At 46.7% G+C, this 20,374-nt stretch overlaps 1 protein-coding gene and 1 pseudogene across 1 annotated transcript; one reads left to right on the top strand and one right to left on the bottom strand.

Moving 5' to 3' along the window:
- Positions 1–2,433: 2,433 nt before the first annotated feature.
- On the bottom strand, positions 2,434–11,054 carry LOC123450956 (annotated as a pseudogene).
- A 2,885-nt stretch (positions 11,055–13,939) lies between these two features.
- LOC123450955 (fatty acyl-CoA reductase 1-like) lies at positions 13,940–19,181 on the top strand. Its single transcript, XM_045127971.1, has 10 exons — positions 13,940–14,030; positions 14,110–14,213; positions 16,339–16,544; positions 16,682–16,782; positions 17,079–17,274; positions 17,399–17,569; positions 17,647–17,728; positions 18,498–18,554; positions 18,597–18,892; positions 18,971–19,181. The coding sequence occupies exons 1-10, from the start codon at positions 13,940–13,942 to the stop codon at positions 19,179–19,181; spliced, it is 1,515 nt and encodes a 504-aa protein (XP_044983906.1).
- Positions 19,182–20,374: the final 1,193 nt, after the last annotated feature.

Here is a 20,374-nt window from a genome sequence, read left to right as displayed (position 1 = left end):
CGATCGAATCTCGGGCAAGTAACATACCGAAGGACAAAGGGAATGACATACGGGATTATATGAATCCTTGGCACTGAGGTTCAAACGATAAGATCTTCGTAGAATATGTAGGATCCAATATGGGCATCCAGGTCCCGCTATTGGATATTGACCGAGGAGTCTCTCGGGTCATGTCTACATAGTTCTCGAACCCGCAGGGTCTGCACACTTAAGGTTCGACGTTGTTTTATGCGTATTTGAGTTATATGGTTGGTTACCGAATGTTGTTCGGAGTCCCGGATGAGATCACGGACGTCACGAGGGTTTCCGGAATGGTCCGGAAACGAAGATTGATATATAGGATGACCTAATTTGATTACCGGAAGGTTTTCGGAGTTACCGGGAATGTACCGGGAATGACGAATGGGTTCCGGGAGTTCACCGGGGGGGGGGGGGGGGGCAGCCCACCCGGGGAAGCCCATAGGTCTTGAGGGTGGCACACCAGCCCTTAGTGGGCTGGTGGGGCAGCCCAAAAGGGCCCTATGCGCCTAGGAAAGAAAATCAAAGAGAAAAGAAAAAAAGGGAGGTGGGAAGGGAAGGAAGGACTCCCACCCACCAAACCAAGTCCAACTCGGTTTGGGGGGGGGAGCCTTCCCCCTTGGGGCTCCTTGAGCCCCAAGGCAAGGTCCCCTCCCTCCCACCTATATATACGGAGGTTTTAGGGCTGATTTGAGACGACTTTTCCACGGCAGCCCGACCACATACCTCCACGGTTTTTCCTCTAGATCGCGTTTCTGTGGAGCTCGGGCGGAGCCCTGCTGAGACAAGGTCATCACCAACCTCCGGAGCGCCGTCACGCTGCCGGAGAACTCTTCTACCTCTCCGTCTCTCTTGCTGGATCAAGAAGGCCGAGATCATCGTCGAGCTGTACGTGTGCTGAACGCGGAGGTGCCGTCCGTTCGGTACTAGATCGTGGGACTGATCGCGGGATTGTTCGCGGGGCGGATCGAGGGACGTGAGGACGTTCCACTACATCAACCGCGTTCACTAACGCTTCTGCTGTACGGTCTACAAGGGTACGTAGATCACTCATCCCCTCTCGTAGATGGACATCACCATGATAGGTCTTCGTGCGCGTAGGAAAATTTTTGTTTCCCATGCGACGTTCCCCAACAGTGCAAGCTCCTCCGCAGACAGTGAGGTAAGTCGATTTGGATTTTCGGTTGACATTGGATTTGGGGATTTCTCATCTAGGGTTTCACGGGATGGGCCGTAATATGCGCCTTTCTGGCTCATAGGTGGATGGCTGCGGGATTGTGCAGTTCCAATCTGAATTTTTTATTCCCAATCCATGTTTCTACGGCCTTGAGGAGCGCTCGAATCACCGTTGCCCGTGGCATGGGCTAATTCCTGCTCGCCGTGTTTCTTGGGTTGGAGCAAGCATGGGAAGAAGGTTTTTGGGTTGTCCACTCGATGTAATTCCTCAAAACATTATTTGGTACTCTGTTTTCATCGATTTATTGCAAAGTTATGAATTTCACCTAATTATGTGAACTCTGATTTAACAGCTTCCTGATGAGTGTGATTGGGTTTTTGGATTGACCCCCCTCCCACTGAGCTAGTGGGGCAAGCTTTTGAGGAGCTCCATGGTGGCCTTGAACGTAGTTGGATCAAAGCTAGTAGGATGGAGAAGAAAGTTATGGATCTGAACAATGAAAACAAGAAAATGCAATTGAAGTTGCAGAAAAGGAATGAGCTCATGAAAACAATGGGTTTTCTCTTTGTTCTTGGCATCATCATTGTGGCGCGGGTTCCCATGTATGTGGGCTAACAGCATGTGAGGGGAGTTGTGTCCATACATTGTGTGATGATGTGGCAGATAAAAAATTGAAAGGTTGGACTGGATGTGTATGTACTTGAACCAACCACCCTTGCACACGCTCCAATGTGCAAAGAGAGAGAGAGAAAACTTATTTCTTAACTCATTTTTCATTTAACAACTTGCGTACAACGTTTTTTTGTTATATGATAACTTTTTGTTTGATGCCATGGAAAAATATAAAAACACATTTACATACAAACTTCACTCTAGGGGGTCACTTTCAAGGAAATATTATTCCATTAAGAGCATCTCCAACAGTCCGTATGTTCAATCATTGGTATAAGTGTCCACATCATCAACCAACAGCACATCATACAAGCTCTTCAATAGAGTGTATGTTAACCGTATGTAAAATAACTAAGTGAGTCCATTAAATATTGAAGAAATAACCATGTTTGCCTCGGAGCTTGTGCATGAACCGTTGCTTCAGGTTCTTACGGTTTCATTCTCTCTCTTCTTTTATTATGTGCCATGTCATCAAAATCATCTATGTGGCAATTTTACCAACGATGATCATACGACCATTGGAGATGCCCTAATTGAATAGGTGTGAATATCGGTGTATGCTTATTTCAATTGAGCATGTACTTAATGACCCCGGGGATGTAGACCCTATAGAAGTAGTCATTCCACTCAATGGTCTTGGGGTCAAAATTGAACAAGCTACCATGGTCATTGGGCAGGGCAAGCCTGAGCTTGTTTAGGTTGATGTCTTCAAAGCACCCCTTAAATAGCGCGTAAACCCATACAGGTCCACTATTTGCATCGCACGTCTGAAACAATTTAGTAACAAAAGTTGTGTCAATGAGTCTTTGTCTCATCATTAGCAAGATATAACGGTACAAGGTTCAATAACTAACCTGTACTTATGTGCGAGTTTTTGGTAGAGCTCATCGAGGCCAAAGAAGCCGCAACAGAGGATGAAGAGCAGGTGGAGGAACTCGATAGGAAGGAGGTACCTGAGCATCATGAACCGCATCTTATGGGTCCGCACGGCTTGCCCGTTTGGAACAGCGAGAGGGTGCTCCTGAAGTACCGGAAACCCGCCTCATACAACAAACCGCATGATGCAGGGTGACGCAGCGACGAGCTCACATGATACACCACTGGTGTGCTTGGATAAGACTTTGTCTCCTCTGATAAGAACGAGTTGTGCGCCACCGTGGCAGCCATCATCGCGTTCACTACCATGCATATCGCCAGGCATCTGCATCAAGGTATAGCCAACCAATAGATTGCATTCATTTCTGTAGCGTCATTCAAATGCATCTTACCGCACCATGCTCCTAGATAGTGTACCAGTAACTAGGGTGGGGGCAGAGTTGCAGCACAAACATTGCATGAAAATTATAATTACTTACCACATCCATGGTGAGGCCAAGGTCAGCAAGGAAGCATGTCTGGTTCTCCTTTACGTAGACGAGCACGACTGTGTGGATCGACCTGGAGATGTATTATTATTTTTATTACTGGATATGTTCCAGAATTTATTTTATTGTTCTTTCTAGATTTACAACATGGTGTTCTGTTTCGGTGGTCGTGGAGAAGAAAACGAAATGAAAATTAATCAAGATCAACATGAACCTGTTGCCTTCGATCCATCCAGACAAAGGGTCGTTCAGAATACTGGTGATGATACTAGGCTGAATGATGACAATGGGGACATCACGTTCGTCCTGAAGCAGTTGGCCCAAAATTATCTCGCCCATAGACTTGGTGAACACGTACGTGTTGGGCCACCCAAAATGTCGGGCCCTAGCAAGGCCGAGGTCCTTCATAACCGTCCTCTGGGCCTTGGGTGACGGATTCATGCTGGCCTCCATCTGCTTCCTAAGGTCATTGGCCAACCTCACCTCGGCATTGATGTCGAGGTGAGTCCCGTCATGAAGTGTCTCGTCATATATGAATGGTCTCTCTTGCACCAGCCCTTGCTTGTCATCCCCCACGTAAGCTACGCAGATATCATGGACATATTTATTAATTTTATTTGTGAATACAATCTTGGATTAATTTTAAAATTGATAATGTACCTGTGGAGACATGGAGGAGCACCTCGAGATTGGGGCACTTCTTGACGAAGTTGCACAAATGCTTCACTCCCATCACATTCACATTCAGAGCCACATCATACCTGCAGACACATATAAAGAGGAGTGCAGTTCGTGTTTTCGTGAACGATTCGTGAAGCGAAGACAAAAATAATAGACAGAGGGGGGAGATGTGCCATGTGGTTCCATGCAATTGGTGATAGTAGTGAGTAATCCCACTTGAGATTGCCTTTTTCCTAGTGCGTGAAACATATCCATGGTTGAGATTGAGCTGGAACCGTAACTACAAGGTGCTGGGTTCCGGGATTGAGAGGTTGAGCTTCAATTATAATCCAAAAATGCTGGACTTACGGGCTTCCTGTTAGATATACTAGCAAAAGAGCCCGTGCGTTGCAACGAAAGAGAAAATAATACACGCTCGGAACGCAATATATTTTCGCATGGCATCACATTTGTGTTGCCGACGATGACTTTATTGCTCATACAATGAAAATGCGTTTGAATATACAGTCACTCGAAATAAGATTAGAAATATGTTGTTTCTCCCCACGAGGTTTTTCAAAGGTGTGAATGTGTTGTTAACGATGTTTTCTTTCCCCTCAATTTGGTTTTAATTTAATAGATGTTTATTGCAATTCGTATCGTTGCCGGAAAGAGAGAAAAAAAAGAACCATACACTACAGATTAAGTTTGCACCAAAAATAATATTTAAGAAGTATTCAACAGATAAAAATAACATCCTATTTAGATTCTACACATTTTTTCAATCAAATTTCATACATAACATATTAAAATCGGAGTTACGGTTTAAAAGATATGGATAATTTTGTTTTAGATAAAATGTGGATTGATTAACTGAAAAGTTAGGTTTTTTTTGTTAAAATACGGAGGGCGGGTTGATTACCTGAAACATCAGGGGGTTTTCAGAAAAATGCAAAAAAAAGATTCGTTTTCTGACTTAAATCCGGACCGCGGGTTGATTACCTGAAACATCAGGGGGTTTTCAGAAAAATGCAAAAAACGATTCGTTTTTGGCCTCAAAAACGGACTACGGGTTGAATACTGAAAAATCGAGAGGTGTTTTTTAAAATGACCGCGACGGACGACAGAAGCGCATCGCGCTTTATTATTAGGGAGAGATTGCACGTACGGTCAGATCCGGCATGTTTTTATTGGTCCATAAAAATTACTCCCCTTAATTACCCCCCACGGATGGTCCTCCAGCTAATGTGTCAAACAAACTTTACTGATCCATGATCAGGATAGTTTTGTTTTGCTGGGGTTTCTCTTTGAAAAATAAACAATCAAGTCACCTATATAATATTGCACAAAAAAAAGGTAATCAATATAATGGAACGATACATACATTTCGTTGAAGTTGGTGGTGGCTGCACTATTGACAATGACCTCGAGCTCCTGGATCAGCCGGAGCTCCCTCAGAGTCTCAACGTCAATGCCGAAGTCCTTGTATATCATGTCTCCGGCCAACGGTAGGACCTTCTCTCCGATGAACGATTGAAACCTCTCTCCGTGCGTCTCCCTCAGAAGCCCGAACAACTCCTGCCCTACTACCTGTAGATGCATCATGTTGGTAATATAAGTTGACATGGTTGATTTGACCACGTTGCAAGTGCATACTTAACTACTAGGGAAGAAATGAGTCAACGCCAAAACTGAAGAAAAGGGATCAAAGAATTAAGACATGACTAGATTGTGAAGGAACACGATGGACAACACTAGGTACCTCAGTATCCACCCGTTGCTTCGCTGTGGCGGGATCCACCGCTCGCACCAGGAGATGGATCTTCTTCACATCAGGTTGAACTCTCAGTATCTTCTCCACCAGTACTATACATTTAAAAAAAAAGGAGGATGACCGCCGGTCTCCGCATCTTGAAGATACATGCGATCATTTTATTGATTATTCTTGAAGACCTTACAAAGCAGTACAACAATATGTATGAATCCGTCATCTTGACAACATTTGTCACTACACCTATCCATATGATGAAGGGGTGCAATCTGGACCAAATACCCAGACCTCTCACCTAAGCCTAACATCTAAAGCTGGAGACCCTGACCGAGCCACATACCGGGTCCGGGGCACAAACCGGTCCCACGCACTCACATGTGTCGTTGTCGCCATCTTCCACTGGTCCATCTTCAGATCAGATTGAGGTACCAGCCTTGGCAGGTGTCTCCGCCATCGACGCCATCATGACGCCAAATGACGACCTCCACCTACACGAGTCCATCTCCAAGCAACGGACGGAGATCCATGCTAGGATAGGGCCGCACCAGCGCCGTTGCCCACGACCCACAAGCATCGCCCAGCCCCAAGGTTCCCAAACCTGCACCTTCAAGAAGGGAACGGCGCCGTGAGCGCCGCTGCCGCCCAACAAAGTTAAGGCTTTCGCCCGGAAGACCTAGGGGAAGGGGAAGTGAGGGGATCAGTATTGTTGGTATCTATAGCCTCGACGATCTACGATCTACGATGACGGACAGCGACGCTGAGTCGGTCAAGTCCGGCAGCGGCGGTGCCAAGGCGAACAAGAACGGCGACAAGGTGAAGAAGGGCGTCAAGTCAGCAACCAGTGGTGGAGGAACGAGCGGCGCTAACGTCCAAGCGCATCGCAACATCCCCATCCAGTACCCGATGCTCACCGACGCCAACTACGGCGTGTGGGCGGTGAAGATGAAGATTATTCTTCGATCCCTTCGAGTGTGGGAGGCCATCACGGACGACGACATCGACGAGGAGCGCGACGAAGGTGCCATGGCCGCCATAGCCCAGTCTGTGCCGGATTCCATGCTAATGACATTGGCGGAGTTCGAGACGGCAAGAGAGGCGTGGAACGCACTCAAGGAGATGAGGATCGGAGAAGATCGCGTCACCAAGGCAAGGGCACAAGTGCTGAAGCGCCAATTTCACAAGTTGCAGATGGAGGAAACTGAATTGGTGAATGACTACGCCATGCGTCTTACTACTTTGGTGGGAGAGATCCGCGCGCTTGGTGCAAAGCTCGAGGAGACCGAGATTGTGGAGAAATTTTTCAGTTCAGTGACTGACAAATTCACGTACATCATCGGCACGCTCGAGCAGCTTTACGACATCGACGACATGACCATAACGGAGGCGATTGGACGCCTGCGGACGTGGGAAGAGTATGCTCGTGGCTGTCGAAAAGGCAACGGAGGAGGTAGTGACCAACTCATGTACTCGCGTACAGATTGGGAGTCCCCAAGTAGCAAAGGAAGACGTGATGGCAACGAAGGCTCAAGCAACGCAACGCACGGCGGACAAACCGGAGAAGGCAAAGGAAAAGGCCAACCACAAGGTTGTGGTAAGGCAGACCGATCTAAAGGGCGAAAGCAACGAAACTTGGATATGTCCGAGGTCAATTGCTATAACTGCAACGAGATGGGTCACTTTGCAAAGAATTGTCCGGAGCCTGACAAGCGGGAGATCAAGGCAAATTTGGCAAAGGAGGAAGACGAAGGTCCAGGTCTTATGATGGCCGAAGTTTGTGATCTCGTTGGAACAGTGGTTGTGAAACCAAGCCGGAAGGTGCTACTTCATGAGAAGAATGTGACACCTAAGTTATCCGGGGATCACAACGTGTCGTGGTATCTCGACACGGGTGCCAGTAACCACATGACGGGATGCAAGGAGAAATTTCTCGAGCTGGAATATGATGTTGAAGGCTCGGTCAAGTTTGGTGATGGTTCAAATGTGGAGATTTGTGGGCAAGGATCTGTCCTCTTCGAGGGTCTCACAGGCGAACATCGCATACTCACCGGAGTATACTACATCCCACGGCTTCGCAACAACATCATCTCTATCGGGAAACTTGACGAGAATGGATGCAAGGTGGATATCGAGAACGGAGTGATGACGATCTTCGACAACCTCCGGAACGTGCTAACTCGTGTTAGTCGCACACGGAACAGGCTCTATATCCTCAACCTTGATCAATCTCAACCGGAGTGTTGGCTCGCCAAGAGTGATGATGATTCGTGGTTATGGCATGCTAGATTTGGACATGTTAACTTCTACGCCTTGAAAAAGATGTCAAAGATGGAGATGGTATCAGGGATGCCAGTTATCGACCATGTTGATCGAGTATGTGACGGGTGCTTGGTTGGAAAACAGCACCGCAGGCCGTTCCCTGCTCAGTCTACCTATCGTGCAAGTGATGCACTCGAGCTGCTCCATGGTGATCTATGTGGCCCTATCACCCCGGCAACTCACGGAGGAAAGAAGTACTTCTTCCTTGTGGTAGATGACTACTCGAGATATATGTGGGTCGTTCTCCTACGGTCTAAAGATGAGGCGTTTGAAGTATTCAAGAAGCTGAAGGCTGCAACAGAGATGGAACACAAGCTGAAGGTTCGCGCTCTACGGACAGATCGCGGCGGAGAGTTTACGTCGAATGAGTTCAACGACTACTGCGAGAAGATTGGCATAAAGAGGTTCCTCACGGCACCTTACACGCCGCAGCAGAATGGGGTCGTTGAAAGGCGCAATCGAACCGTCGTTGACATGGCAAGGAGTTCACTCAAGAGCAAGAACCTGCCAGGGACTTTTTGGGGGAGAAGCTGTCTCGACGGCGGTCTATCTTCTCAACCGGGCTCCAACGAAGGCGGTGATCGGCAAGACTCCGTATGAAGCAATTTACAGACGTAAGCCGAATGTGTCTCATCTACGGACATTCGGGTGCGTGGCACATGTAAAGACGGCGGAGCCGCAACTCTCAAAGCTTGCCGATCGTAGCACCAAGATGGTGTTCATCGGATACGAGAGCAGTTCTGGCACCAAGGCATACCGTTTCTACGATCCACAAACCAAGCGTCTACGGATTTCACGCGACGTCGTGTTTGAAGAAAACCAAGCGTGGAATTGGAGCGCCGCAGCCGACGATGCTCCAAACAGTAACATATTTGCAGTTGAATTTCCAACTGATGATGATGCAGGGGAGTATGTCCAGGTGATTGGCAAGACGCCCAACCAAGGTGACCACAATGGTAGTGATCATCATGGTGCCGACACCGACGACGACGCGCATAGGTCGCAAGGAGATAGCGACAACACCGCGCACGACACAGGCGGAGATCTCGACGACAACATCGACAACGAGGCGCATAGTGACGACGACAATCAAGATGATGGTCACGGTCACGACGACTACGCCGACGACACGGATGTCGATGACACACCAAGGTCTCAGCCGTCTTCCTCAAGTGCATCAACACCGACACAATTTGTGTCGCCTCCTTCGCAAGCCACAACAGACTCCTCAGGGCCTCGTCGCTACAAGACCCTCAAGAAAGTCTACAAGTACACAAAGCCAGTTACGCTCGAGTACTCCGGACTATGTCTGTTCGGAGTTGAGGAGCCGGCGAACTTCGTAGAGGCAAGCAAAAGTCCTAGCTGGACGCACGCCATGGACGAGGAGATGAAGGCAATTGAGAGCAATGGCACGTGGACTTTGGTAACCCGACCTCCAAACCAAAAGACGATAGGTTTGAAGTGGGTTTACAAGTTAAAGAAGGACACGGAGGATGCCATTGTGAAGTACAAGGCAAGACTCGTTGCAAAGGGCTACGTTCAACGTTAAGGAGTTGACTATGATGAGGTGTTTGCACCGGTTGCTCGAATCGAGATGGTGAGAGTGCTCCTAGCTTTGGCAGCACAAGAGGATTGGAAGGTTCATCATATGGATGTTAAATCCGCTTTCCTCAACGGTGATCTCACCGAAGAAGTGTACGTGGAACAACCCCTCGGCTACGAGAAGAAAGGCGAAGAAGGGATGATAGAAGTTCTGCACGTGAATACGAAGGACCAGCATACCGATATTTTCACCAAGTCCCTCGGTCGACAGAAGTTCATCGAGATGAGGAAGAAAGTCGGAGTGCGAGCAATGAAGACATATCAACAAGGTTAAGGAGGTGAATGTAGTAATTAACCTAGTTGTAGTCTAAACGTACACGTGTGTCCTAATTTGGTTAGTATTGCAAACCGAGTAGGATTAGTAATAGTATTGCAAACCGAGTCGGTTTGCAGTAGGCCTAGCTTAGCAATATATATACGTATACCCCTGTATAGTCTTTGTACCAAGAAGATCAAGAAGATCAATTGAAAAGCAATACAAAGTTAACAGGCTCGATACGAGCCTACGGCCACCGATTCGTTTGCTGCGCTGAGTTTCGTCGATACGCTTTGAGCTGCCGAGAATTGATCGATCAAATCGATCAGCTAGCTCAAGTACATACGCGTCCATGTACTGGCTAGACCACCCATCAATCATCCATCAAGCTACTAGCTTGCTAGCTTGCTAGCTACCCTAGCTACACTGCAAGTACAAACTTTGGTGGTGATTTGATCTACGGTTCAAAAGCCAACAATCAGTCTATACCGACGCCTCCAAGGAGGGGAATGACACCCTCAGGCATTGCCGTCGACGCGGACGGCCATAGATGACCAGGGATTTCGCCCGAACTAGATCCCCGCACCAGCAGCACCTCCCATACAAAACCGGCAATCCAAGGAAGCGCGGCCCGACCAAGCTGGCCCACACGCCGAACATGGGAGGAGCGGAGGCGTCAGATCGCGCGCACCGGCCACCGTAAAAGCCGTCGCCGGACGCCAACGACCACCGGATCCCACCACCCACGCGGCCGAGACGGCGGATCCACCGCCCGCACGGCTGCTAGCCTGCCGTGCCTCGCCAATGAAGCCACCGCTCCAGATCCAGGACTCCCACGCAGAGGCAGGGGAGCCTAGGCCCCGCCGCCACCCTCCTTGGCGCCCCGGGCTTGCCCGGCGGCTGCCTCAGGGGCGGCGAGGAAGGGAGGGAGACGTGTGTGAGGGAGGCCTACTACACATATTCACCGAAAGAATAACTAATTAAGAGATGAGCACAGTTCAACAATAGTCGAACATGCATGGTTCTTAAATGAGAAATCAGGCCCGCGATAAATGAGTTTCATGGGAAAGAGCAGTTGGATCCATCGGCTCTCATTGGTGCATGGGTGGGTGGGTGTGTGTGTGTGTGTGGGGGGGGGGGGGGGGGGATATCAGTGATTAGGATGCTCTTGTTCTTGAAGTATCTTATGATCTTCTTTTCATTCAGTGTGCCAACCATATCTTACTTTTGTTCCTCGTGTGTGTATGGGTTGGAGGCGGTGAGAGCCTGGGCAGAAGAGAAAGGAAGGAAGGAAGAGATCTTGTTGTGCGGCTTGTGTGTCTTAAAGAGTATCCTTCACACAATATTTATACAAGGGTCATCAAGGAGTTTTGCATGTGTAGGCTATGCTGGTAGGGGATTGGGGGTGGAGGGGGGAGGGGGGGTGGGTTCCTAATTTAAGGCGCGTTTGGGATTATCATAGGAATCGCATGCTACCAAAATAATGAAGTAGACAAGTTACAATACTCTGTTAGTACTCATTTTGTTTTCTCTATTTAAGGCATGAACCGATAATAATACTATTCGCACCGGTAATTCGTACATACTCGAAAGCTACTAATAATAAGTACAGAAAATAAGATAAGACGATATGGAGATATACGTGATTTGTCCATGTGAAGACACACAAATGATTCAACAATTATAAAGTCTACTTTTTAGTACAGTTACCAATGAGCCATTTCAAGATAATTTTTAGCTAGGTTATTTTCTTCATGCATGATGGATGCAAAGACAATAGTGTGTGTCTATTTCAAACAAAAAAGACAAGTCAATAGTGTGTGCTGTACGGAGAATTCGCTTACCAGTTGAGAACGAAAGAAGCATTGCATCTGGAAAAGATGGAACAATTACCAGCTCAAATTCCATAATGCCTGTCCGCTCTTCCCAAGCTGCATTGCATGCTTTTCACGTTGTTAGACATGTGCGCCGTCTTATGTCTAGTCTAGTATCATGTGATATAACCAATAACCTACGCCATGGTAGTTGATATTATTAATGTGATTTAGATAGCGAGTACTCCTTGATCACGACTTTCTATCTCTTTGCCTTGGTATCTGAGATTTTTGAGAGAGGCCGTGTATACGCAATCAATGGCGACCCCATCTCTCACCTTGTGCTCTCTTAAAGACACAAGGAACCCTAGCCGCCGCCATTGGACAGGCCTTCCCCGTCCTCTCCCAGCGCGCCGTCACCAAAGAGTTTGCCGGCAAAGTGGTGCCAGACCCTGGAATAATGGTGATGGGGTGTTCCCGTCCCTAAGAGGAAGTACAATAGTATAGCCAGCTACTAGCTATAAGCCATTATCATGTCATCTATAGTCCATCTTATAGCCAACATATACAATTAGTTCATTGTAAAAGTGTACTACTTCTTTATTATATGGTCCATCTTTCATATTCACAAAAGGCCTAGGAGCACGTGCTAGAGTTGACTCTTAGCTAAGAGCCCGCTTACCTTCTTTCTCCTTTTCTTTTTCTCTAACTAAACAAAAATATATTAGTTTATTCCTTATAGCCAGCTGACTCAGCTCTATTGTACTTGCTCTAATAGGACGTGCATGCACGTCTCCTGCTAGTTCTAGCCATGGTTCTGCCCAACAAGCCCGTAGCTAATTCCGCGCATTGACAGATAGTAGAAGATTACAGACAGAGGTTCTGGCCCCCGAGGCCCCCCGCGTCGCCCTCTCCGAGCAAGGCGACCAGGGTGGCTCCCCTGTCCTTCCCCTCCCAGCGAGCCGCCGCCGCCCATCCCCCTCGCCGCTGCCGTCGGCGGGCGCGGCCAGGCGTTGCCCGCGCGGCGCCCCGCAGCCCGGCGGTGGCGGCCCCCTTCTTCCCCCGTCGCTTGATCCCAACTCGGCCAGGCGGTCCTGGCGGCGGAGCCCCTCGGCCGGCGGCGCTCCGACGTGGTTCTGGACGACGGCGGTGCGGAGGCGCTGCCCCTTGGCGGCGGTGATGGCCCTGGCATGCGGTGGCCGGCGGCGCCCGGCTGGCCCAGATCTAGGCCCTAGGGGCCCGATCTGGGTCGGGGCGGGCCTACTGGGGCCGTGGTGCGTTGTTCTCCGGTGGCTCTGGCGAGCTCCTCGCCACAGGGACGGCGGCTGCTGTGCCGCGACTGCTGCAGCGTGGCGGCGGAGCTTCACGGGCTCGTTCTGGGCTCGGCTGGACATTTGGTCTGGTGTGCCTCTGCTGCTATGCCCGGTCTGCTACCGCCTAAGCCGGTGGAGGTTGTTCCCTCCCTCGTGGCTGCGGTGCTGCCGATCCTTGTTTACGGGTGTCTTGTTTGGATCCGACCGGCCTCGCTTCGTTGGTCATGGTGAGACAACGGCGGTTTCCTCGTGACTATGTTGGTGGGCGGCGGGTGTGGTGGAGCCGTAGGTTGGTCCTGGGTGGCGGGTGCGAGGGGTCGGGAGAAATCCCTGTCGGATCTTGCCGGCACCAACGCGGTGACGCCTGCGGGCGCCACCATCCTTCTTGAAGGGCGTCGGGTGACCCTCTCACCTCACTACCCTCCGTGTACCGGGAGAAATCCCAGGATTCGTCCGGGCAACAGTGTCGACATCGTCGCATTCCTTCTTGAAGGTGGTGCTTGGTACACGACAACTCAGTGGCTTTGGAGCGTGGTGGTTATCTTCGGTGGGCACAACGGTCGCGGGGAGTGGTAGCTTTAGTTGATCCGGCGTTGTTCGTATTTTTTCTCTTAATTTCTCTTGTATTTTATTTTGGACGTGCTTATGCTGTCCGCCCCAGCGGTGTTCGGGATGTTGTATCTCGTGGTTGCTATAACCATATAGCGGGGCGAAAACCTATTTTGAGAGAGCTAATTACTCGCATTCAGTTGCTGGCCATCCTGCTCAGAGACGAATTTGCCCCCCTCAAGCACCTTGCTTAATCTGTATAAATATCAGGTGCAGGAACGCCAAACCTCACACACCAAGCATATCACATTCCTTCCTTTCTCTGTAACTTCTCTTACGAAGCGCTCTCTCTCTCTCTCTCTGTGTCTCTCACTCACACACACACACACACACATTCACTCTCTGTGAGAGAGAAAAGTAAGGCAACATGGTTGGAACACTTGATGATGCGACGATCACGGAGTACTTCAGGAACAAGAGCGTCCTCATCACTGGATCCACGGGCTTCCTCGGAAAGAGTATGTATGCATACATGTACATAGCTACATACGCATTGCATTGTGCTCATCTGACACTTCTTGTTTCGGTGGGATGCAGTACTGGTGGAGAAGATCCTGAGGGTCCAGCCGGGCGTGAGGAGGATCTACCTGCCCGTTCGGGCGGCGGACTCCGCGGCAGCGAGGCGCAGGGTGGAGACCGAGGTGCGTGCGTGTTTGCGTTCCTGTCTGTCCATCCTTGTTCATCATCATACTTCTTTCGTTCTAAGAAGCTACGTATATATGCACCGGCAGCATGGTTCTTAGTAAGATCATGCTGCAAGGAACACGTGGAATTCGTTATTTTAGGACAGAGAAACCCACAAGCTGCTCCCACTGTGTGGTTTGTTGTGTCTCCTTTCCGTCTCATATACTATACTTATAGTAGTTATATACAGTAGGAAAAATACATCCTACCACCTAGGGGTAGCTACAACACATGTCTCATATACTACTATGTGGTAGTATATATATATATGCTAATTAATTATTTTAAGTATGTTGATATGCTATATATAAGATACTTTAAAGTAAGTTACATGAAAAAATTGGAAGTTGACCCATGGTTTTTACTATATTTGTCAAATACGTATATATTTGTATGTAAAAGGAAGCATAATTAAAATACGAGACATACTACAAAAAAGTAGTGCATATACCCACTAAACATTCTCATATACTACATACTACGCGTACATACTCTCTGATTTGATAGATACTACATACAACATACACAACTCAATTGATGCATGATAACTACCATCTGTGATAGATAAAATTTGTATATATATATATATATATTCCTTCTAGATATGTAGACAAGTGCTTTTAAGTGGTCTATATTGGATCAAACAAGTGCCTTTAATAATCTAAGTATAGAGAAAGCAATTTTAACATGGTCTTTCTTGCCTCCTCTTTTCACATGAGATATAAAAATATATATAATAACCATTGATTTTATTAAGTAGTGGTCCTGATTAGCATTTACCTTCATCCCTCCCATGTCAAAATAGGAGGTAAAAATGTGATAATTCAATCCGGAACCCAAGCTCACATGCACCCTATCAACAGTGAAAGCAAAAATATAAAAATAAAAATAAAAAAAATTCTGAATTTTTTTGTGGTAAAAGATACATAACTGCGTGATGTTCGTGCTAAATTTCAGACCATTTTGGCATTTGAACCGCTCTCGAGAAAAAAGAAAAAATCAGGTCACAACAGTAAACTTTTTCACAGGCCCCAATTTTATCTTTTTTACCAAGAGCTTCTTAGATGTCCAAATATTCTCAAATTTGACATGAACATCACACATCTAATCATCTCTCATCATAAAAATATTCAGAATTTTTAAAACTTTTCTACTATTTTAAATGATTTTACTGTTCATGCCCGGGCTCATCTAAGCCCGGGAGCCAAATCGCCGCACTCATAGAAATGATCATGTTAAAATTGCTCAATAATATATTAGTTCAAGCACAATTTGGTATCATGCCTTTTCTCCTCCCCCCCTCCCCAACTCCCACACACAAACAAGAAGTGTTATACTTATCACGACAAATGTAGGAAACCAGAGACTAATCACTGGCTCCACTAAAAAAGGAGACTCACCAACAACATTGGATTCAATATCATAGTGTACACATGAATGTGTGTGAGAGAGAGAGAGCGAGAGGGGGAGAGAGAGAGAGGGAGAGGGGGAGGGGGAGGGGGAGGGGGAGAGGGAGAGGGAGGGAGATAGAGAGATGCAAAGGTATCAGTGTCAAATATCGGTACAAGACACTACACGATAAATGGTGTCATACTTGGAAATGAAGAGCATGGGGCTAAGTTACCTTTCTGCTCATGGTGTTTTTTTTACCTTGTGGTGATCATGGTATGCCGCTGCGGCGTACGCCCGGTATTTGGTACTTCCTCTGTATCTAAATAATTGTAGTTGGAAAGAACTAGACTAGTTCTTTGCAACTATAATTATTTAGGAACAGAGGGAGTAGGTGCCTATGGCAGTTACGGAAATGTAACTTCGCTACATGAACTTGATCCAATGGTAAATATTCTTTGAGTCTAGATCGGACGGTAATTAATAGGCATAGACGGAAGGAGCTAAGGTGGCATCATTTCTAAGCAGCAATATCTGGTTATTGACAAGAACTTGGTACGACAAAGCAATTGTTAGTCAACATTTTAGACCTGTCTCAACAATTGCCTGCCAAATATTGTCATCAAACCAATCAGCCCCTTAGTTCCTAAACTAAACTTGTGGATTTATTAGTGTGATATGCATCAAATATAGGTCGTGGGGAAAGAGTTGTTTAGGGTGCTGAGGGAGCAGCACGATGGTGGATTCGATGACTTTATTATGGAGAAGGTGGTGGCTCTGGCTGGAGATGTCACGCACGAGGCATTCGGCATCGACGCAACCACCCTGAGGGACCTCCAGCTTGCCGATGAGCTCCATGTCATCGTTAACAGCGCTGCTACCACCAACTTCTATGAGAGGTAAAAATAATCTTCGTACGTCCATTAGTGTGTGGTTGTTCTATCTGGAAATTTTCGTTTAGAGGATGTGAATTACTGGTCTCTAAAACTGTGGAATGTATGTGTGTGTGTGTGCACACGCGTGCACGAGTGTGCAGGTATGACGTGGCTCTTGATGTAAATGTAATGGGTGTGAAGCATATGTGCGCCTTCGCCAAGAAGTGCCCCAATCTCGAGGTGCTTCTCCACGTCTCCACTGGTACGAGAAAAAAACTACATCCTTACAATTTCTAGCATAAAAACCAACCAAACAAACAACAACCAAGGTTATGATAGTCATGTTGTTCCATTTTATTACGCGTATCCGAAAATTTACATATAAAAATGAGGAGGTCGGAGGGGTTGTTTATACTTCATTGGTTCATGTAGCTCATGGATATAATGTTTATGTATGTATTGGCTCACCACACCTCGGTTTTCTAATATGCAATGCATTATGATAAAACTAAGGAGAAAAGTAATACACACAATGCGAGTAAATTGTGATCTATGCAGCTTATGTGGCGGGCGAGAAGCAAGGGCTGGTGCAGGAGAAGCCGTTCAGGGACGGGGAGACACTGCGCGACGGGACACACCTTGACATGGACGTGGAACTAAGGCTTGCCAAGGATGTGAAGAAGCAGATGGAGGCCGACCCGGATTCGCCACCCAAGGCCGAGAGGAAGGCCATGAAGGACCTTGGCCTTAGCAGGTTAGGCCGAATAGATGTTTATCTAAGTTTATGTACACATACATTTTGCAAGTGGTTTATTATGAGGCCAGACTATATAGATGTTGTTGTTGTTGTTTTGCTATGCAAATTATTGTGGATGCAGGGCCCGACACTTTGGGTGGCCAAACACATATGTGTTCACCAAGTCTGTGGGGGAGATGGTGCTCGGCATGGAGATGCGAGGTGAGGGCAATGTCCCCGCCGTCATCATCCGCCCCAGCATCATCACCAGCATCAAGAATGACCCTTTGCCAGGCTGGATCGAAGGGACCAGGTCCAAATTCAAACACATTTTTTAGGTTTTGTTGAAGATTTTGATACAGTATATGTTTAACGTTCAAAAAACTGCAGGACAATTGATACGTTCATCATCGGCTATGCCAAGCAGAACTTGTCGTGCTTCCTTGCCGACCTCAACCTCATCATGGACGTGGTAATTCTTTAAGAAATAATTTGGCATAATACTACTCGCTCCGTTCCAAAATATAAGACATTTGAGGAATTTCACTAGAAGACTACATACGAAGCAAAATCAGTGAATCTATACTCTAAAATATGTCTATATACATCCGTATGTAATTTATAGTACAATCTCTAAAAGGTATTATATTTAGGAACGGAGGGAGTACATTGTTACGTGTTGTGAGTTTGGTCCCCAGGCATGACTATGAGAACGTGCTGTGGTCTACTATTTCCTCCGTCCAAGTTTATATCATATTTTGAGATTTATCATACCATAATTGACACCAATAATACATGAACTATAGGCCGTGAAAATTATAAGGCCGAGAACTTATCAAAAATGAGTTTTTCTTTTTAATATGAATTTAGTGTTGTGTTCTCCATATACAACTCATATATTGTTGGTGTAACACATGGTCAAAATAGTCTCCAAAATATATATTAAGCTTTATAAACCTGGATGGAGAGTAATAGCTAAGTCTATAGATTTGCATTTGAAAGAACGTGTACATTTAAGCCTATATGAGAACCAGCAGACCAAGTGGCTGCTCAACCACTCCAGACTAGGGTATACTCAGCGTCGTACTACTTAGCTGCATGTACTAATTCAATGGTATATGCTTGTTGGGGCTGAAACTAGTTACATTTAGTTTCATGGATTATATAGTATAGTACCCTGCTAGTAGTTAAATATAGTTGTAAATCAACTAAATCAAACTTACAATTAATGGCGCATGCAGATGCCCGGTGACATGGTGGTGAACGCAATGATGGCAGCAACGGCAGCGCACGCCTCAGTATCCTCCTTCACGACATTGCCGGAGAAGATGGAGCCGCAGCCGCCGCCGCAGCCGCCGGCGGTGTACCACGTGAGCTCGTCGCTGCGGCATCCAGCAACGTATGCGGTGCTCTACCGGACGGGGATCCGATACTTCGAGGAGCACCCGCAGGTGGGGCCCGATGGTAGGGCTATGCGCGCCCACAAGATGAGATTCATGGGCAATATCACAGCATTCCACCTCTTCATGATAATCAAATATCGCCTCCCCCTTGAGATCCTTCGCCTGCTCTCCATCCTCTGCTGCGGCCTCTTTGGCCTTGCCTCCCTCTACAATGACCTCGACCGCAAGTACAGGTTTGTCTGTCTACGAGCCGATCGAATGCACTCTTTTGTGGTTGTATCATCTTTGGGAATAGAAATCTTCCATGTCAGGTTCATGATGCGGCTGGTGGAGGTGTACGGGCCCTTCTCGCTCTTCAAGGGCTTCTTCGATGATGTCAACCTTAACAGGTTGAGGCTTTCCATGGCCGAGAATGGGATCGACCATGTCGGGCTGTTCAACTTTGACCCCAAGACTGTTGACTGGGACAACTACTTCTCCAACATCCACATCCCTGGCGTCATGAAGTATGTGTTCAAGTGAATCAAATCAATGCTAATACCAATGTTGTGTAATCTCCTTATTCATTCCCATGGTAATGTTGGCTGAGTATGTATTGTATTGTCATTCGAACCTATCATTGTGAACCGTGACATGCGCGGGCAACATCTTTCTTATGCACTATTACTGTAAACTAATTTATGTATGTGTGTAACATTGGTCTTAATTCCATAAAGATGTTATACGCATAAGTATTTATGATTTCATCAGGATAAGATTTATAGAGTGTCGTAGATTACTACCAGGAATTATCTGGACCACCATTTGTTTGCCCATGCCCTTAGATGGCATTAAACTAAATTACAGATCATGATTTTAGTCTGAACATTTGTTTTGGCATGGCCTTGTTCGCAAAAACACCGTAGCAAGGAAGAATGTTGCGAAGACGCTTCATCGGTAACCATTTTGCGAATGTTCACCAAAACACCGTAGCAAGGAAGAGTGTTTGGCCTTGTTCGCAAAACACCGTTGCATGGCAATCCCTACTCCTTACATTATATCTATCATTTGGCTTTATTCGCCTATGATTGTCATCACTGATGTGGGTCTTTCATACCTTTTTGTCTTCCTTCCCCATCATTATTCTCTTTGTCATCCTAAGTGCCAATATATCTTGCTCGCGCTCATCCATTGCATGAGTGCTCAAAGTCGAAAGGGAGAGGATCATTTTTGACTTGTGCGTGACTAGTGGTCTGGGGATGAGTCAAAATAAGATTCCGAAGAAGACTAAGTGTGATGTTTTAGTAGATTAAGTTCTCAATTAAACTATATATTATTTTTATGCTCTAAACACATCTCTCACTTCTTGCAAGCAAACCCCATTTGGAGACATTCGAATCACAGACAACGAGAGCTCTTGCACCTTTATGTTCTTACTTTGCTAGTTTCAATATTAGATATAGACTCTTGCTTGTTATTGTCTTGACTTGAATTGCATATCTTACTTGCTTTACTTTGAAGTTCTTATATGTGTGTTAGCATGTCACCACAGAAATTATGCTTGTTATCATTTACCTATTCGAGGACGAGCAGGAATTAAGCTTGAGGATGTTGATACGTCCCAAACATATCTATAATTTATGCTTGCTCCATGCAAGTTTTGGGTGATATTGATATGTGTTCTGTACACTTTCATACATTTTTCAACATATTTGGACTAACCTACTAACACAGTG

This window comes from Hordeum vulgare, chromosome 4H (assembly GCF_904849725.1).
Source record: "Hordeum vulgare subsp. vulgare chromosome 4H, MorexV3_pseudomolecules_assembly, whole genome shotgun sequence".
Taxonomy (NCBI): domain Eukaryota; kingdom Viridiplantae; phylum Streptophyta; class Magnoliopsida; order Poales; family Poaceae; genus Hordeum; species Hordeum vulgare.
The sequence above is the reverse complement of the archived record's forward strand: the minus strand, read 5'-3'. Positions and strand labels throughout refer to the sequence as shown.